This window comes from Serinus canaria, chromosome 6 (assembly GCF_022539315.1).
Source record: "Serinus canaria isolate serCan28SL12 chromosome 6, serCan2020, whole genome shotgun sequence".
Classification (NCBI taxonomy): domain Eukaryota; kingdom Metazoa; phylum Chordata; class Aves; order Passeriformes; family Fringillidae; genus Serinus; species Serinus canaria.
The window spans coordinates 19,030,847-19,047,558 of record NC_066320.1 but is presented as its reverse complement, the minus strand read 5'-3'; the positions used below and the strand labels follow the sequence as shown (position 1 = coordinate 19,047,558).

Sequence of the window (16,712 nt, the reverse complement as noted above, 5' to 3'; positions counted from 1 at the left end):
CATGAAAAACCGACTAGTTATTTATGCAGAGTCCCAAGCATATCTGATTTAGAGAGGAAGACACACCCTGTGCTAAATAATGCTTTGGTGCATGGATGAGACTTAAAACTTTTCAAGTGTTTTTGAGCCATGAAGCATTAGAGCTTGTGAAAGATGTTCCTAGATACCCAGAGGAACAAATCAAAAAAAACCTTTTCTTCATTACTGTTCATTATTTATATGCTTCTGTAAGCTAACACCATTCAGAGAGATGTTAGGCTTAGTTGGTTTGTTCAGGGGTTTTTGACAGTTTTCTTAATGGTTTTTTTTTGCTTGTTTTTAAACACAGTAATGTTGGCTGAAAACAGTCTAATCTTCACTGAACTCAGAGGGAGTGATTATTCTGTGTCAGCAAGACACTAAGAAGGAAATTCTGTATTTTAGGATGTGCAGTAGTGAGGCAGGGAGTATCACTATGGAAATGGCAACAGGGGAAGAAAAAATAAGAGAACAAGTGAGGTGCTAACTGGAAGTCCACTAACACCCTATGGGGTTTTTTTTCCTGTGGATACTCTGTCAGAACTATAATGTCTTATGAACACCTCCATTTAAAATTTTCCATACAATCCAGATACTCCACACTGACATTCAGTACATTTTCAGCTATTTAATTGTCTCTAAGAACTACCTGTGACTGCTATGAAAAAACTGCCAAAGTTTAATAATTAAGTGCTTGTAGCATAATGTTTAGAACACCTATTCATTCAATATACTTTAAAACATGACACCTTAAGCTTATTTGTCCTGTTAGAAACATTATACAGCAAATACTTACATATCCCACATCTGGTCTGTAACATGTATATGCTCCCAAAACACTATGAAGGAGATCATGATAAGGACCACCCTAATAAGAGGAGAGGGTAGAAGGAGAAAAGAAATATTTATTTTCAAAATATACAGGACAGGAACAAGCTGATATTTTAAGATGCAAGTGAGCCAGTGAATTGTTGCTTTATTCATATCTAGAGTAATACCATTTTTTACTCCAACCATTACCACAAATGCTTTTGAGATGTTAAAAGTAACAATAATCCCATTAAATACTTTAGCAGAAATCAGTACATAATAGAAAATGAGGATATCTGGTACAGATCCAAGGTTGGACTTTCCTTTTCAGAGACAATGGATATTTTAATTCCTAGCAGCACAAGTTACTGTACAACGATATTGCATCTTATTTTATATACATGTATGCACATATTATAGCTAGATAAAAATCATAAAGCCTGAAAAGGTGTACCAGAATGCATCAAGATTTCCGTAGCAGTGAGAATGCTCTCATTTCTGCCTGTGGTTTCATAATTAATAGGAATTAATAGGAATCAATTAATTAATAAGACTCTCATTAATAGGCATCTCATACAATTTTCAAAGGAGGAAAAAAACCTCATAGTCCATCACTAAGTGTCTCTATTCTAATTTTAAAACATTTAAGAAGTCCAAACAACTTCTAAAAACTCTTCCATATTTGGCCAGTTATGTTTCTTGTTTAACTATTCAGAATTTTAAAGCTGTCGTAACAGAAGTTAAAGGCATCTCACCTTCTGGAAAATATACAGGGATGGAAATGTGCGTGATATATCCAACTTAATTAGCTCCAGACTGGCCTCACGATCAGCAACAGATGCACCTGCATCTGCAAGCAAAACCAACACTTATTAAAGCTGATAAATTCTGCAAACTTCAAAACTCCTGTAGGCACATAAATACAAGGAAGGCAGCATTCATCCAAAAACTTCCAGAAGAAATTCTGCTAGCCCTTGAATTATCTCTGTCCAATCCTCTCCATAGGGACATGATAAAAACACTAGTGATAATGTGGGGAAAAGGACAGGTAAATACTCAGGGGAAAAGCTCTTTCTTAGGGCTTCAATCAGACAAGATTTCCAACTGGAAAGCAAAGATGACAATTTGATGAACAGGCTAAACAGAACCTGCTCTGCTGAAGCTAGGAAAGCAGCATTTCATTCCAGTCTTCCTACAACTATCATAGTTGGTCTTCCTGACTTTGCTACCAAAGATTAGTAATAAGCACTGTCAGCTTGCTGGCTTTTCACAAATGAAAATTCTATCACTCTTCAGTTTACCCTTATTACTCCATTTCCCAGGACATCTGGCACAATTAAAGCAGCTCCTTCTCCCTTCATTCCCATCCAGAACTACTACCTCTCAAAAAAACAGATTACCTAAGCTTTACCCCAAAGACAGCCCACACCCCCCACAACAAATATCAAGCAAACCACCACTCCACAGACCAAGAGGTATTGCAAACATGTTTTCCAAGGATAAGCATATTTACAGTCATATACACACCAAATTTTTTATAAATTGTTTGTCTCAAGACAACCTTCAGATGAGTCACAGGGCTATCCCTAAGGAAGACCCAAGTAATTTGCAGTCAAAGTAAGCAATTAGTCAGGACTGGCTATGGCAAGCACAAACAACTGAAGTAATGGAAAAGACACTGTCACAGGGCAGCATTTTAAAAGTTATCAGTCAACAGCACAAAGAATTAAACTTTATAACAAGGAGACATCCAACATTAAAAATATCACTGATACTATTTTTAACAGAAAGAACTTCCACAGGAGACAGCAATATGCCAGTGAAAAAACTGCATTTGACAAAATAGTGCTAACATCCCCACTTAATAGATCTGGAAGGAAAGGCCATCTGGGCAGGCAAGGAATACAAGTGGGATCTGAAATGCGTCGTGTTTTGTAATTTTCACCTCTCAGTTTCAGAACCAAAAAATAGAGAATATTCTTTTTTCTTTCCCAAAATCATGGAAGTGATACTAACTGAGAAGAACTCATCTAAAAAGAGCTAAGCAAGAGCATGTATTGTAATTGAGTTTCCTGTTTCTTCTTTTTGTATTTCATCTAATATTTTCATGAGAAATAAGTCTTGATATTTTAAAGGAAACATTAATTTGAAAGTAGCACATGCAATATTTTCATCTGTCTTTTATTGATACAGTAAGTACTGCCAAGACCCTTGCTCACTGACTTGTTATAAGACAGCAAGCATTTAAGTAGGGAATGACTTTGGGAACTTTTAACAAGTTTTCTTAATGCTGAAATTGCAGAGGAACTTGAGAGACTTCCTGGGTTTGTAAAAGTGAATAGGAGGTTGCTGAGCACTCAGGAGATCTCACCTTCTACGTCATTCTCAGTACTTGTCTCACTGAAGCTTTTCCATCGTTCCTTAGCTCTTGACAAGAAGATTTCATAAAGTTCTGCAAGAAAGCAAAACAAAACTAATAACCAAAAGGGAAGTAGTAAGAAAAGCACCCATCCAAAACAAAAGCATACTAAGCATTCTTGGCTCTGGTTACTTGGTTTCATCACTGGGGGCAGGAGAAGAGTCTATTATATGGTTACCACTACACACGGTTTTATAGTGTGCACTGTATTGTGCATTCTGCTGTGAACATGCAAATTGTGACAAGGAAATCATGCCTTACATAATTCAGATTTATATTTTTGTGAATAAAATGCTTACATTTCATCAATCATTAGACATAAAATAAAGCAATTCTCTTTTTCACCCCCTTAAGAAAACAAAGCTACAAATTCTCAGCTTTAAACATAAAAAATATTTTCTGGGGGGGAAGGACTACCTTAATTCTTAAAATACTAAATGTTTTTCTAAGCAGGTTTTGAACCTTGTTTCCATAATTTATGAGGCTACAATGTCTAATTGTAAAACACAATTGTTCCTAGCCTTGTAAAATAAATTTCTTCAGAAAGAAATATACCCTGATTTATATATATAGATTTACTTTAACAAAAGTTTACATTTTTTCTTTGAAAATAATCAACTTAATTTAGCATGAACATGTGATCTGTTAGGAACATACCAGGAGTGATGTTTAATTCATTTCCCACAGCTAGACTCCAAACCTTCCCACGTACACTTGGGGGCAATCCCTGCCACCACAGCTCTCGAACTCTTCGGGTAGCACGCCTAATATATAGACGCAGGGAGAAGAAAAAAACAAAAGACACATATTGCACATTTTTGTTTTGTAAAATCACTGGGCAATTTACAAGCAAAATAACATAAACATACTGTTTACCAAAGCAGTATTCAAAGATCTCTGTTGATGCTAAAGCCCCATTAAAAACCCCCAAACATTCAGCTCCCAGAAAGCACATTTCATGTTGCTCTGTAATGACCTCACATTATATCATGGCAACAAAAACTGACTTCTTGACAACACAGAAAAGGAAAATAAGGTATGTGGGTCCTCAGTTTCCAGAGGAGAAACAAGCCATGCTTGCCTCATTAATACAGCAGAACTTTACTTACATGCCTTCCCAGTTAGGTAGTATTTCATTGACCCAAATCACCATAGCACTAGCGATATTGTCTTCTTGCTTGAAACGCTCTCTCATTATTTTTTTCCTTTTATGTGCTTCTTTAATTTCTGTTAGGCATAACATGTTAATAATTCTGTATTAGTGTATACAAATTACTAGGTAAATTATTCAGCTACTACCCAAGTATTTAGATGTCTAAAAGATCGCGGGTAAATTACTGTTGCATGTACTATTTCTGTTGATTGTATGTGTATTTCTCTGGACATTTTTTAATTTAAGCTAAGTTGTTCAAATACAGTGATTTAGACAAGCAAAAATCAGGCTAGAAAACTCAGATAATTCTCTTCAGTACATAGGACAACTAATAAGCAAGCACATCATCAGCGCGCTCTTTTTCCACTCATGATTTTCATACCATATTTTATCTGAGCCTTATTCATTCATTAGACTAATCAGCAATATTTATGGATAATTTTATTATTTAAAAGTGCAATTCTACACCCATTTTAAAACTATTCAAATTTTACTGAAGCTTCCACCTAAAAGGATTCTTATTTTCTTTTCTGGAAACAGGACCTAAAGACCTAAGACAAAGCCACAATGCTGAACAAGAGAACAATGTCCTGCCTTCTGTTAAAAAAAGATTATTTGCAGAATCCTCTTATCAAAAAGGCTAAAAGAAGGACAGACCAATGCTCTCCTGACATTGCTTAGAACCACTGTGGAATTGCAAGACGTGCATCAAGAGAGTAAACATGCCCTCCCTGGTAAACAGATATGGCTGAGCGGCTTCATCAAGGTTTTACTGAAGCTTTGAGTGTGTAGCAACAGTTAATAAACCAGGGCACACACATGAAAACACCACACATGGCTGAACCTCCAAAGATGCTGTTATTAAAGAACACAGACCACAGATCACAACTTAGAAGAAACACACCACAAGAGCAGAGTGAAATGCATTGTCAAATGCTGTGGATTTCTTATTGCATCTTTCAAAGTAAGCTGACACAGATCCATAGATGATCAATCAGTTCAGAAGCTTGTATCTCTGACAACAGCCCAAGTAAAACATGCAGCACATATTCTTAAAATAGCTTATTCCCTGAATACTAGGCACAAGACTACAAAAGTCCCTTCAACAACTATTCACAGATTGACACAGTACCAGATGCTACAGATCTGTTTTTTAAATTAATCAGGTCTAGTGGGAATAAGAACGTTCACACAGGTACAGCTGATTAGAAAATAACCCCCAAGTTTTCATCTCTCTTCACATTGAAATTGATGTAAAATTCTTAGGAAACCAGATCTTAAAGCAGTTGGCTTTATTATACTTTGGCTCATAGTGGCAACTGCAGCAACAAGAGTCTAAGTATCCAGAAAGTTTCTACTACACAAGTGTCTTTAAAAAATTGAGTTTTTCCTTAAAAAGTAAACGAAAGGTAAAGTTGCATTCTGAACTTAGCTATGTTCATTGTAGCAGAATAATAATTTGATAACTGAGTTCTGTTTTAAACTCCATGCCCCTATGCACCAGAGAATAACTCAGACATTAAACAAGAGGTTCTTTAATGTACCCACTTGCCTACAAGCCAGGATTTACTTTATTTTTGCAGCAGAGTTGAGAGGAATTACAGTGATTGCTAGAAGTTGACATACCTCGTTTTTTGGCTTCTGCCACCATCTCGTCGTACTCCTGTCGATGACGCAAAGCCTCCTCCACTGATTTGGCAGGAAGATTTCTGAAAACAAGTTGTTCCTGAATTCAATACACACAAATGACATTCTGGACCATTTCAGGACAGGATTAAATTAGGTTTCTCTCAAAGGTGAGCTTTGGAGCTGCCATACTGCCAGTGTTCCAGTAACAGCTCTAGAGAACTACTAGAGATTTGCTGTTCCAGTGTTTTAGTTCTCCTAGAGCTTCCCCCAAAGTAAGGTTATTAAATCTGTTGAACACCTGGAATGATGCCCAAGTGAGTGACAAATGGAAAATGCTGATATACCATATAGTTATTTATTCCAATACATTTCTGGCCATGTGTATTTTAATCATATGTTCATATGAAATCTATCATGATGTACTTTCAATAAAAGGTAAAGGTTTTTATTTGCTGTATTTAACTCCTTAAAATTCTCACAAAAGAAGGTAAGTTTGCCAAAAGAAGAAAGGGTAGATCACACTGATGTCAGAGCTAAAGCTAAGGAAACTTGGTGCAGTCTAAAAGTTCACCAGATAAAAATGTGCTTGTTTTTTGGCTGCATAATGATCCCCTAATTGCTAAACACACTTCCTCTTGACGAAGGACACTCACTTCGAAGCAAATTAGACACAGTGTTTGGTCTCAGCCTCTTAACTAATGTCTAGTCTACTTTGGTCCAAAATAAATAGAAATCAGCTTTGTCATTTTAATATTTAAAAAATTTTCTGTCTCCTCTCTCATACAAGCAGACAAAACCACTTATTAATATTTTCAATGAAAGTGAGAGCAGAATGTATTTTCAAAGGTTAGACTGTGGCAACACACTACCTGCTTGGGATGGCACTCCAATTTGAAACAAGTGTCATTTGTAAAAGCATATTTATCCTGACTTGTGAATTCTAATACTGTAAAAGTAAAGAAAAACATCAGCAATTCAGCTGTTGCATATCTTACCCCTACCATATAGTAAAAGAAATAATGCACTTATGAAAACAAATACTCATAGTAATCCATTATTCCATTCAGAATATTTCTGTCTTAGCACAGAATGAGTTTATATACTCCCAGAGAGAATATCCAAAGAAACATTAATATGTTCTGTTTTCCATTTCTTAATTGGAAGTGATTAGATCAAACATTTAACAGTGCCATCACAAACTTTTCCATGGTGCAATTTAAAAACTGCTGTTGCTTCATTTATTTTCCTCAAACTTATGTTCTTTGTCAGCAGGTCCTTTCTCTTTCCTTCAAATTGCTGAAGACTGTATATCTGAAAATACTGACCAATTTATTCCCCATTTTTCATTACTATTCTTATTTGTACTTTATGTGGGTTTTGTTACATCTTCAGCTGCTGTTTCCCTGCCTTCAGTTGCACTTTCAGGTATTACCTACCTAAAAAGTTTTAAGTTTCCAAAATAGGGGAAGGGAGAATAAGGGGGAAGGAAGTGCACACTGGAAAAGCAGTGAAGAAATCAATTAAGAAAATTCCTGAAGACTTTGAGGATGCCCTGAGCATGGTCACAGACAGCTGTGAGACAGAGTAGATTACAGACTGGTGGCTCCGTTACAGTAAGAATTCCTCCTATAGACTGTGATTCACTTAAAGGTCTTCTAGAAAGTTTGTTAGGCTATTATGTGGGACAGAATTATCCAACAATTCTTTCACATAAGACTTGTGAATTTTAGCTCATCAGAAAAGTATCTAAAATTCAGTCCTTCAGTTGCACAGCAGCATCATACTTACGCTGGTCGATCCTCCAGAATCAAAGCAGTAGTTGAAAGTGGTTCAAACTCAATATTTTTACGTCTTGCTGATGGGGGTGGAGGTTTATACATTCTTCCTGTCCGTGCTTCATATTCCTAAACAACATTATTGATAAAAATCAAATTTCAACTTTCAGCCTCACCCCAAATTAGTAAGCATGATATTACTAAAAGCATAAATAATTTCATATTAAATATTTTTACATTACTTAAAAAAACAGCAAATGGCAAACATGACAAGTTGAAATCGCTGATAGCAACAGTGCAGCTTTCCAGGACTGCTAAGTAAAGATGAATGAGAAAGGAGTTTCTTGTATCAACTTAAGCTTTGATCTATTCTAGTTCAGTATTTCAACTGAGCATCCCAGGATCAGGTAGTAAAGAAATCTGCATAATCTGCCCAGCCTAGCTAGTGCACAAGTGTATTTAAGTAACATGTGAAGTTGACAATAAAAAACCCCACCACTAATCAAGAACATGTGTATCTTTCCATTTCTTCCTTCTTCCATTCCAGCCCCCCTTAAGATCCAGTACACCTCACATTCCTGAAGCCTTGAACAACACCATCACACCCACATTAACCAGAACCACCTACACTACACTCAGTGACAATATACCAGCATCTATTATTACAAGTCTGTTCCATATAATTTCATTCCGCTGAGGTTAAAACATGCAATCTACTTAGAAAGAAATATTTAACTGCCTCCAATACACACAAGATTCTGAGGAAGAAAGAATTCTAATCCTTTGACCACAACAGCAACTTAACAAAACAAAAATATGACACAATCCTTAGAAAAAAAACAAAACAGAGACAAGATAAAAACATCAGTCTCACATCCCCTTCTTTTTTGCCTCTGTAAATAAAAATTTACTGCCAAGTTAATGGAATAATATGCATCAACACCATTCAGCACATTGAAACAAGTATCTTGAACAACTGGACACAGGATTGGTAGAGATCTGTTGTAATTTACATAAGCAAAATTTAAAAAAAAAAATCAATGCTCACCATTTGAATGAATCCACATATTCTCAAGACTAAAATTATTTCATTCCACTTAAAAATAGAAACAACATCAGTACTCCTGTCACACTGTATACACATCAGGACACTCCAGTACATTTGTAAATTAGGAATGCATCCTGTGATAACACCCAGAGACCAGCATCCAGGCTGCAGCACAATAGCAATGCCATCCCTCCTACTCTTGGTAGAAGTTCTGGCTTACTTCCATACTCTCCTTTGTAACAAGAGTCACCAAATCAAGTTCATTTAGTGGTCAGAGGTGAGGAAGCTCAAACATTAGCAAACTTTCAACATCTCTACATATCTAACTTGTATGCAAAAAAAAGATTTAAAAAAGCACTGCAAGATGTATATCAGAAAAGAAGCCACTCTTAAGCCATTTTTAAACACAAGCAATACATGTGAACAAGGCTAGTGCTTCCAGCTATGACCCGTGCTGAGTACTCATACACTATTTCCAAGGCAACAGAGGAAGAAAAAACCAAAAATTAAAAATTCTTCAACAGAGATTTTCACAAAAGGCAGAACTCATCATCCAACTGTGTTTCTGAAATTGCACATAGTGAACAGTTGGATTTTGTAAAAAGAGATCACATGGGCAGAGAAGGAAAAATCTAAGTGTTATAAGAAAGAGTCAATACAGAGACCAAAATAGCCTCAGGCTCAAATTGTCATGGCTGCACATTCCCCAAACTGAAATACATTCCAAAGTATCAGAACCTTCTAAGGGAAGATGCTTTTTCCTCAAGAAGCCTGTGCTCTAGGAAACTTATTTGAAGATTAGATCCCACAACCATTAGATGTGTAGAGAACTTCTGCAAATAAAATATCCATTTTTTTCTGGAATACTTTATATGACTACATGTAAAGAATCCAATATCCTTAACTGTGCATTTGATGCAGAATCTGAAAAAATTGAACTGACATAAAACTTCACTTTGAAAGATGTGAGCTAATATTTTCCTATAACAAGGTAAAAATACAATTTAAAGTCAAATGTTTTTGTCAAATGCTTAACATGCAGGGCATGAGCCAGAAGATAGAACAGTTGACAGCTAAGATTCAAGACTATGTAAAACCTGTATATGTAAAAAAATTATTTTGGAAGTGTCACATGTATGGTTTCACAAGAAGGTTATTTTAAAAAAACTTTATTGCAATATACCAGGAATTTATTAAATTTCTAATTCCTAATTCCAAAATAAAGGAAAACAAATTTCAGCTTTAATAAAAAGTTATCTTACTAAGTCTGGAACGGCATCCTGTTATCCACTGCCAATAATTAACTCAGTAAGAAGCTAAGAGTATGTTTTTCCTGAAAAGCACTGAAACTGTATACTTAAGAGTGCTTCAATATGTGGAGGGACTTGCATTTCTGGTATTTATTCCTGCACAGATACAGATAAGCCTATTAAACTACAGACAGGTAGCTGGGGCTGGGAAAACATCTTTTGCTTATAAACCGCATTTGTTTAAGAAGATAATGATATCTCAAATAGTATCTTCTTAAAACAACAACAAAAAAAAAAAACCCACCCCCTACCACCACAGCAAAGAACACAAAAAAAATGCCCTGGTATTCTAAATAATAATAAAAAAAGGTAAATAAACCCACAGAGGTCTTTATTGCTTGCACTTTTTTCTCATCTACATGGAAAACATGCAAGTCTGAAGTTTCATTCATCCTTCTGCTGTAGCACCATAAAGGACAGTCAGACCATTGAGAGTCATTTTCAATACCTCTAAACAGTACCGGATTGCTCTGTGTAACATAAAAAGAACTGCTCATACCTTCCTCTTCCAATACTTAAGCCAAGGACCTTAGAGAAAGGAAAACCAGCTGCATTGCAGCATTCCAAAATCATTAGTAGACCTGCAGTAGGGTATGCTTGTCAGGGATAAAGTATTTAGCTAAGTGTGAAACACAGGGATTCAGTGTTAGAAGACAACCTTGCACCTACAGAGCCCAAACTATACAGCTGTAAAGGAATAAACACCAACCATTAAATTCAATATGAACCTGGAATTAAGTTTGATCTATTTATGATCCAACAACAAAAGTTGAACTCCTGGGGATGAGTGATAAAAGCCCTTGGTTACAAAGTTCTCACAGTACCAATTACACAGACAAAACACCACACATCCAATTATGTTGTAGGTATGCTGGAGGAGAAAGGCATCTGATGTGTAGAGAATGTATGCAACTAATGAATACAACACTGAATAAACTTCCCCTGTCTTAAGGATTGCCTCTATTTAAAGTAGATGTTAAGGCATACTAATACTCCAGTTAAACATCCTGTCTATGACAGTTTCTTCTAATATGCTTTCTCCTCTCTAATGCTAAGTCTGATCCTAAAACAGTTTTTATTCCATCAACTGTGATTCCTGCTGACGGAACAGAACTGGGGTTGCCATATATTGTGTAAAAGGTTTTAAACCTCTCCCTTCTACACACACATGACTGGAGCAGATGGGTCTATGAAATATCTATATTATTTTTTTCATTATGTTGTACAGCTAACAAGATATATCATCAGAAAGATTGTAGGCCTTCATTTGAATCAGGGCTGATCATCCAAGAATATAAGCATTAATAGAATCATCTAGGAGTGCACCCATGTAAGAAGAATTTCTGCTAATGAATAATCCTACATCAGCATGCATGTTGCCTCCAGGTTAAATGTTACAATTGCTGAGCTAGCACTGGCTATAAAGTGATTATAAACAAGGAAGTGTTTATAGCAAGAGTAGATGTCACTTAAAAATCCTGTGAGTCATATTTTCCCAGAAATAAGAATTTCAGATGCTGTCAGGACAGGCAGAACAGTACATTCTTGCCTAGTTTGCAGGTGAAATAGAAAGAACAGATGTATTGATGGAGAAGAAAATACTAATCTTCACACAGTACGAAAGGACAACCAAACAGACACTTAAGAGTTTCTAGGTCAATCCTCCAAAGTTAATGCCATTCACTTTCAATTCTTTGTTTGCTGTATTTTTTCCTCAATTGGATATTTAATAAGGTGCATCAAGTTTCATCTTTTGTTTGCAAGAAGCCACCAGGCCTGGACCCAGTAAAGACATGCTGCGAGTGGCCAGGCATGTAATGTGAACCACAGGCACCAGAATCAACCAGCAGTTATAGGACTGCTCTGTTCCACAGTTCCACAGAACTAAAAAGCCAATCTGCACTATTCATGTTTAACACAGAGTGCAGAATTACATAAAAAGTTAACACAGGAACAGGCATGCACAATTTCAGAATTATCCCAGCCACACAAATAGATAATGTAAAATGTAACAGAAGTTTCAATAGCTATGCTTTTCTAGTTTTCCAATTTCACATTGGAAATAGTGATTAAAAGCATTTAGAGTTCTGAAGTGCCACTGCTAATAGCTTGTGTGGCTCAGAGACAGAAAGAAGATTCTAATATATAAATTTGCTAATTTAATAATGTATTCAAAAATATTACAAATTAAGCCTTTCAAAAACTTTTACCATTAAGCAATGAGGCACAGCAAACATAGAAAGTTAATTACTGTCAAGCTTTATGATTACCTATTTCTTGCTATTCAAGAACATGCAATAAAAACAATAAACAATAATTCTCTATCGCTTCAAGTTGTTAGTGAGATTCACATGTGAAACTTGTTTATTTTGCTAATGGTTTTTAATGAGTTGATGGTTAGTGCCATAAAATATTCATGCTACTGTGAAAATGTGATGTTTGTACTATTTTAATGAGTGCTACACAGTCCCATGCACGGCATCAAATACAACTACAAAAAGTATATATTAAATTTCATACCCCTGTGTTTAATAGACTGAGAGCAGATATTGACGCAAGACTGCCAGAACTGTCATCCTAATAAGAAAAACAGAAGCAGAGCCTTAGTGAATAAATAAAGGAAAAGACCATTACAAAACAGAAATATGCAATCCAAAATTTCAATTCACATGTAGAGTATTTATCCTGTATGTTTGAAAAAACATGGATGTGTCTGCTCCTCTTCCTTTCCCAGCCCTCAAAAGAGACACACGTACAAAGACTTCCCACTTGTGAAAGATCCGTACAGACTGGATTGTTCTTCTGGCTTAATTGATGCTTTATATTTTCAGCAGTCAGCCCCTTTGCCCAAAGGGAGATTTTTTCCATGGTGCTTCTCAGATGCATGACAAAGGCAGTCCCTGATACACCCTGTGTCTCCCTAGCACACACCGCTCACAGACTTTAGACTGACTTAACCACAGCCTTGTAAGGCACATGCTGTTGGAAAGGAAAAACAAGATGTTGTCCCCTGCCATGTTATCATTGGTATTTCTAAACTGAAAGCTCAAAAGTGGGCTATACCACAGCCTTGCTGGTGATAACAAGGATGTATTCATAATGCTTTGAGCAATAGTCACTTCCATTACAAATAAGATTCTAAGCACCACCCAAGCAGCAAGGCAGCCATGTATAAAGGCAAGCCCAGCTACAGGAGACCCTGTACAATCACTCTGCAGCTCTGCACATTTCCAACCAAAATCAAAGTTGGTTTTATAATGGAAAGATAAGCCAAGCTAAAAGATGGGGTGAAGGGGAGGTGACAAACAAAGCCCACAGTTTTTAAGCCTTGAATTACAGTGCCTGGAAGAAGGAAAAGAGGGTTTTTATCATTAATTAAACAGAACATATCTGCAGTGTTCAGAATAATAGAAACCATTGTAAAGGCTTTCTTCTCCCTTGCCATACTATTTTTCCTTTTCCGTACTGAAGTACCATGCCAGCCTTGGAAGGATAGGATTTACATTAAAACAAACCAACAAAAAAACCCCACAATCTCACACTTTAAATAAATGTCCATGAAAGATTTACCACCTGAACCTATCCTTTTGGAATTCAATACAGCCTGCTTAGATGATGATTTTGCTTCCTCAGCACCTCAAGCTCAGCAGCATGTCTGCTTAACCTGCAAATGCTCAGAAGCATTTGAGAGAAGAAAAAATCCTATGATCATGCTTGGCTAAAGAAATTCAAACGCCCAAGAGAAGGAGAGGGATCCCACAAAGAGAGAATCCAGAAGACCAAAAAATAAAATATAATGTCCCACCACAACAAAGTAAAATAAGTTCTATCATTTTTATTACCTCAATTTATATTGTTTCCTCCAAATCCAGCAACTTTCAGGAACAGAAATGAAAATACGTACCTATGCATGCCTATGCTTTCTTTTTCAAGCCTTAGTAAGAGAACAGTTGCTTCAATACTCATTGTAGTTGTTCTTAAAGACTTTGTTTTTTAAAAAAACAGCAGTCAGAAAAATTCATATCAGCAGAGTCAATACTTCCATGTTATTTTCAAAACACTGACCCCTTCTCCCCTTGTAGGGTACTCCCCTGAGGATGCATTTGTGCCACCAACATAGCACTGACATCGTAAGAAGTTCTCCTTAACAAGTTTCCCTTGTCAAAGCAACTTGGGATATCCTGGCAGTAGGAGCTGAACTGTATTTTATGGCCTTTATGCAAAATAAATGAAAGCATCTGTCACTCTGAGGTCCTACCAGTTTCACTACCATTTTACTGACAAGATAATCACTGAAGAAATCTAAACCACTGGGGAATGTCTATGGTTTACCTCTAGAATAGATATTTTCCTGACTACACATGTGATAATTGAATGATGAGGGACATTTCTTGAGAATTTCACCAGCTACAACATCTACAAAGAAAACCATCCCAGCCTTCTCACTGCTTCTGGTAGGGCAAATTGTTTTTCAGGTGTTACAGGTTCCTTGCAAGATCCAATAGCCCCATTTATTATCAGTCCTTGTTATAAGGCAGTTTGTTACCAATGTATTTCTGCCCTGTATCTGGCAATCATGCAGAAGTATTGCCTTTTTTCTCCAGTAGAAGTACAAGGTGAGCCAACATGGCCTCGACATAACAATCTGCTTAAGAACCACTCCTGTAAGAAAGCATTCAACAACTTCTCTGAGATCCTTGGGTTTGCTCACAGACACACACACATTTTTTAAGCATTAAGAGCTTTGTGCACTTTTAAACTCTAACAACCAAGACTGGAGGGAAGAGTTAATATTGCAAGCCAAAATATCTGAGTCATATGAAAACTGATTCAAACCACATCTGTTCCTCTGAAGAGAAGCCTCTGAAAACCCTTGGCCCTGGGAGACCACGGGAATTCTGCCGCATCAATGACTGCAATTTCTCCGTTAAATCTCAGACTGGAGATAACAATATTGGAAAAATATTCAAGTGAAGACACTAATTCTTTTTAGCCCTCAGGTATTTCATTTTTGTAAATATTTCAGAGCCATCCCAAGATGTTTTCAGAGGTTAGATGTATAACAGTGACCCAGTCAAAGCTAGTACTTAATGGACTGTCAAAGATTAAAACCTTCAATTTTGTACACAAGGTGACAGCTATTGGAAAAGATGGCTTCACTTCTCAACAAGCAGTCATTGCTAAAATCACTGCAAGCTTTTAATGGTGTGGCAGATTTAAGTAGAAAAGAAGCTTTTTTTTTTCCCCACTTAATTTAAGGCTGCCACTGAGAGAAGCATTATTAAAACTGCTGATAAAGCAATTTTGGCCTACGTTTTGCTTGGTTTTTATATTGCAATGTGTAATTGTATATTTTGAGTTTACTTTAATTCACGCATATTATCAAAACCCCACCATACTGCTTTAAACACATTAATAAAAAGTATGCAAGCCTGCCTTAATAAAATAAGGTAAACTTAATTACTTGATATTCAGAATTTTTTTATCACAGATTAAAAGCTCTTTTCTTTAACTGTAAGCACAAAAACTGAAATTGTGCTTTTTTAAACAGAACCTGGACTTTGGTCCAAACATTCCAAAATGTTATATATCAGCCCACAAGTCTGTTTCTGCTTTAAATGCTTCTGCATTAAAGTATTTCAACAGTCTAATTTAAAGCAGATTTCTGTACAGACTGAAAAGAATTTACCAAACTGATCATTAATGACAACATGCTTCTTATAATAGCTAGTTTTATTAGCTGCAGTTCATGAAAAAAGGCACACTTCCTAAAACTATCAAATGCATTCGACATTTGCAGTCCTGGGGAGTTGTTTTCCCTTTTCAAAAAACAGTGAAGGAAAGAAGCCCAGAGGAAGGAGATGTCCAGCAAAAGAGTTGGCCTCAATCACATCCTGCTTGGGCAGCTCTAAATCCGAGGAGAGATGAGCGTGCCAGCAGCTGCGAGTGGGGAGATGCAGCTGCCAAGAACTTCCAACCTCTGACCCAGTTTGAGGGAGCGCATCGCGCCCGAGGCGGCGCAGCTGCACGGACGGCGCGGCAAACCCCGCAGGCTGCCGTGCCACGAAAACATCCAGCAGCTTCCACACAGCCTAAGAGGCTTGCAAAGAAATTATTTACAATCATGTTCATTAGGCAGTCTCTGAAGGCACAGCTGGCTGGCATCGTCATCTGAAAAATGTCTGAAACAGCATCCCCAGCAAGGTTCCCAGATTTTCTTGGAGGTTATTCAAGATAATACAAGCACTACCTGACTTCTCTGGAAGTGAAGTTGTCACATAGCAGTGTCTTCTTGATAGACAGTGACTGGGAGCCACAAGCATTCATTTAAATGTGATCAGCAATTTACTACATCATCCTTAATATAACATAAAGAACAAAGGAGGTTTCCTTTAGCCAGGATGGAAAAGGGACACATAAGCCCTACCAGTCTTTTGGCTATACATCTATAGTGATGGAATTTTTCTCAGATTTACTAATAGGAAAGTACTTCATGCTTCATGATATTGCCATAAAACTTTGATGTAAGTACTATCATTATCCAAAAGAC

General features: G+C 36.7%; 1 protein-coding gene across 3 annotated transcripts in view; it reads right to left on the bottom strand.

Moving 5' to 3' along the window:
• TBC1D12 (TBC1 domain family member 12) overlaps positions 1 to 16,712 on the bottom strand; it is a 40,748-nt gene that overhangs the window by 4,882 nt on the left and 19,154 nt on the right. The window contains exons 3-10 of one of the 3 annotated variants that reach the window (XM_030241153.2): positions 12,683 to 12,739; positions 7,818 to 7,933; positions 6,027 to 6,109; positions 4,357 to 4,474; positions 3,905 to 4,011; positions 3,200 to 3,280; positions 1,584 to 1,678; positions 815 to 886 (exon numbers count right to left, since the gene is read on the bottom strand). In XM_030241153.2, the coding sequence (XP_030097013.2) occupies positions 815 to 886; positions 1,584 to 1,678; positions 3,200 to 3,280; positions 3,905 to 4,011; positions 4,357 to 4,474; positions 6,027 to 6,109; positions 7,818 to 7,933; positions 12,683 to 12,739 (729 nt within the window). Of the gene's footprint in view, positions 1 to 814; positions 887 to 1,583; positions 1,679 to 3,199; positions 3,281 to 3,904; positions 4,012 to 4,356; positions 4,475 to 6,026; positions 6,127 to 7,817; positions 7,934 to 12,682; positions 12,740 to 16,712 lie in introns of those variants that run through there. The other 2 variants (XM_030241154.2, XM_050976014.1) reach the window with 2 other exon arrangements.